General features: G+C 40.7%; 1 protein-coding gene across 1 annotated transcript; it reads right to left on the reverse strand.

The window, feature by feature from the left end:
* Positions 1 to 223: 223 nt before the first annotated feature.
* Positions 224 to 2667, reverse strand: LOC135537890 (CMRF35-like molecule 8). The gene is made up of 4 exons (XM_064963901.1): positions 2180 to 2667; positions 1286 to 1606; positions 494 to 619; positions 224 to 273 (listed from the first exon to the last, which is right to left on the reverse strand). The coding sequence occupies exons 1-4, from the start codon at positions 2217 to 2219 to the stop codon at positions 224 to 226; spliced, it is 537 nt and encodes a 178-aa protein (XP_064819973.1). The 5' UTR covers positions 2220 to 2667.
* Positions 2668 to 3102: the final 435 nt, after the last annotated feature.

Genomic DNA, 3102 nt, shown 5'->3' on the forward strand with positions numbered 1-3102 from the left:
CTAATCTCTTGTGGACAAAATACTAAAGCAATTAACCCTTGGCTAAGCCCCGCCCCCTTGGTTACTGTTGCAACCTGGACAACATTTTCCCCATTCAATCACTGGTGTGTGTGTGTGTGTGTTTGGTTTTACTATCCTTGTGGGGACAGATATAAATTAGCTGTTGGCTAAATCGGATGCTACACATCAATTCTCACTTCTGAGACTTCTGCCAATACTGAAATCAGTAGACAGGAAACTTACCAGCACTCTGTCCTGCACCGGGAATCTGTCCTGCACCGGGAGAATCCAAAGGAGGATAATCTAGAGTGAGGGGAAGATAGAGAGATAAATAAAATTGAGAGAGATGGGAGAGTGAGAGAGAGAGGGGGGAGAGAGAGAGAGAGAGATTTTTCCAATGCTTGAACAGATCAAATTGATTTCCTCCAACGTTGCAAGCATTTCATATCACAACATATTAGTTGTATTGTCTGAGATGAGAGATCCATCATACCTGCTCTTGATGAAGAGTGACCACTGATGTCTCCAGATGCCAGAAAGGTTGTGTAGATGTTTGGGGGTGTTGCAGAGAGGTTTGGATGGGGTCTGGGTGTGACCGCTGAGGCCTTAGAAGTAGTAGCTGTGTTGAAAGATAAAGACAGGTATCCACAAACACAGTCACCATTTGGCTTTTCTCTCACTGGAAATATGACATGAACTCCATAAACAACAACAAGCTCTGATTTTGTCAAGGCAAATGTCATTATGGGTTAACTTACCATCTGTAACTGTGATGGAGTGTTAACTTACCATCTGTAACTGTGATGGAGTGTTAACTTACCATCTGTAACTGTGATGGAGTGTTAACTTACCATCTGTAACTGTGATGGAGTGTTAACTTACCATCTGTAACTGTGATGGAGTGTTAACTTACCATCTGTAACTGTGATGGAGTGTTCACTTACCATCTGTAACTGTGATGGAGTGTTAACTTACCATCTGTAACTGTGATGGAGTGTTAACTTACCATCTGTAACTGTGATGGAGTGTTAACTTACCATCTGTAACTGTGATGGAGTGTTAACTTACCATCTGTAACTGTGATGGAGTGTTAACTTACCATCTGTAACTGTGATGGAGTGTTAACTTACCATCTGTAACTGTGATGGAGTGTTAACTTACCATCTGTAACTGTAATGGAGTGTTAACTTACCATCTGTTACTGTGATGGAGTGTTAACTTACCATCTGTTACTGTGATGGAGTGTTAACTTACCATCTGTAACTGTGATGGAGTGTTAACTTACCATCTGTAACTGTGAGATGCACCTCTTGGTATGTGTCTAGGCCATATCTCTCCACTCCACACCAGTAGGTCCCAGAGTCTGACTTCATCAGGTTCTTGATGGTCACATAGACTCCATCTCCCTTGTCTTCTATGGTGTATCTCCCTTTCTCAATATAATGCTTGTTGCCCTCAGTTTGAACAAGACGATCTCTATGGTAACATTTTATTTTGCAGAAATATTTTTCATTGTCACCTGCCCATGTGTGAGAGCATTTGATTTTGACTTGTCCTCCTACCACCCCCTTCACATTAATGCCAGCTGACTCCACAACACACAGAGCTGTTAAACAGAAACACACAGAGCTGTCAAACAGAAACGCACAGTACAATCACAACTGATGACCTGTGATATATATTTTAACCCTGCTCACATCTAACTTTAACCCTGCTCAAATCTAACTTTAACCTTGCTCAACTCTAACTTTAACCCTGCTCAAATCTAACTTTAACCCTGCTCACATCTAACTTTAACCTTGCTCAAATCTAACTTTAACCCTGCTCACATCTAACTTTAACCCTGCTCAAATCTAACATTAACCCTGCTCACATCTAACTTTAATCCTGCTCAAATCTAATTTTAACCCTGCTCACATCTAACTTTAACCCTTGCTCAAATCTAACTTTAACCCTGCTCAAATCTAACTTTAATCCTGCTCAAATCTAATTTTAACCCTGCTCACATCTAACTTTAATCCTGCTCAAATCTAACTTTAACCCTGCTCACATCTAACTATAACCCTTGCTCAAATCTAACTTTAATCCTGCTCAAATCTAACTTTAATCCTGCTCAAATCTAACTTTAATCATCTACAAACATGACTTTAATCCTGCACAAACCCAGGTAAAGACTCACCTGAGAGGAGACAGCAGGAGACAACATGGAGTATCTTCATTCTGGACAGTTACTCCTCAGTTACTATACTGTTAAAGTTACTTTACTATCACAGTTACTATACTGTTAAAGTTATTTTACTATTAGTTACTATACTGTTAAAGTTACTTTACTATCACAGTTACTATACTGTTAAAGTTACTTTACTATCTCAGTTACTATACTGTTAAAGTTACTTTACTATCTCAGTTACTATACTGTTAAAGTTACTTTACTACCACAGTTACTATACTGTTAAAGTTACTTTACTACCACAGTTACTATACTGTGTAAGTTACTTTGCTATACTACCAGCTCGTTCAGGTCCACAACAGCTTGTCTGTCAGCTACTCATCTGACAGCAGGGTGTTTCTGAAGTGTTCTGTCTGCCTTTAAATGAAGCTCCTCCTTCTGACACCCCACTCCTCTCTCTCTCTCTCTCTCTCTCTCTCTCTCTCTCTCTCTCTCTCTCTCTCCTCTCCCTCTCTCTCTCTCCTCTCTCTCTCTGTCTCTCTCTCTGTCTCTCTCTGTCTCTCTCTGTCTCTCTCTCTCGCTCTCTCTCTCCTCTCTCTCTCTCCTCTCTCTCTCTCTCTTTCTCTCTTCCTCTCTCTCCTCTCTCTCTCTCTCTCTCTCTCTCTCCCTCTATCCTCTCTCTCTCTCTCTCTCTCTCTCCTCTCTCTCTCTCTCTTTCTCTCTTCCTCTCTCTCCTCTCTCTCTCTCTCTCTCTCTCTCTCCCTCTATCCTCTCTCTCTCTCTCTCTCTCTCTCTCTCTCTCTCCCTCCTTCTCAATTCAAGGGGTTTTATTGTTATGGGAAACATATGTTTACGTTGCCAAAGCAACTTAAATGGATAAACAAAAGTGAAATAAACAATAAAAAGTGAACAGTAAATATTACACTCACACA

This window comes from Oncorhynchus masou, unplaced genomic scaffold, assembly GCF_036934945.1.
Source record: "Oncorhynchus masou masou isolate Uvic2021 unplaced genomic scaffold, UVic_Omas_1.1 unplaced_scaffold_869, whole genome shotgun sequence".
NCBI lineage: Eukaryota > Metazoa > Chordata > Actinopteri > Salmoniformes > Salmonidae > Oncorhynchus > Oncorhynchus masou.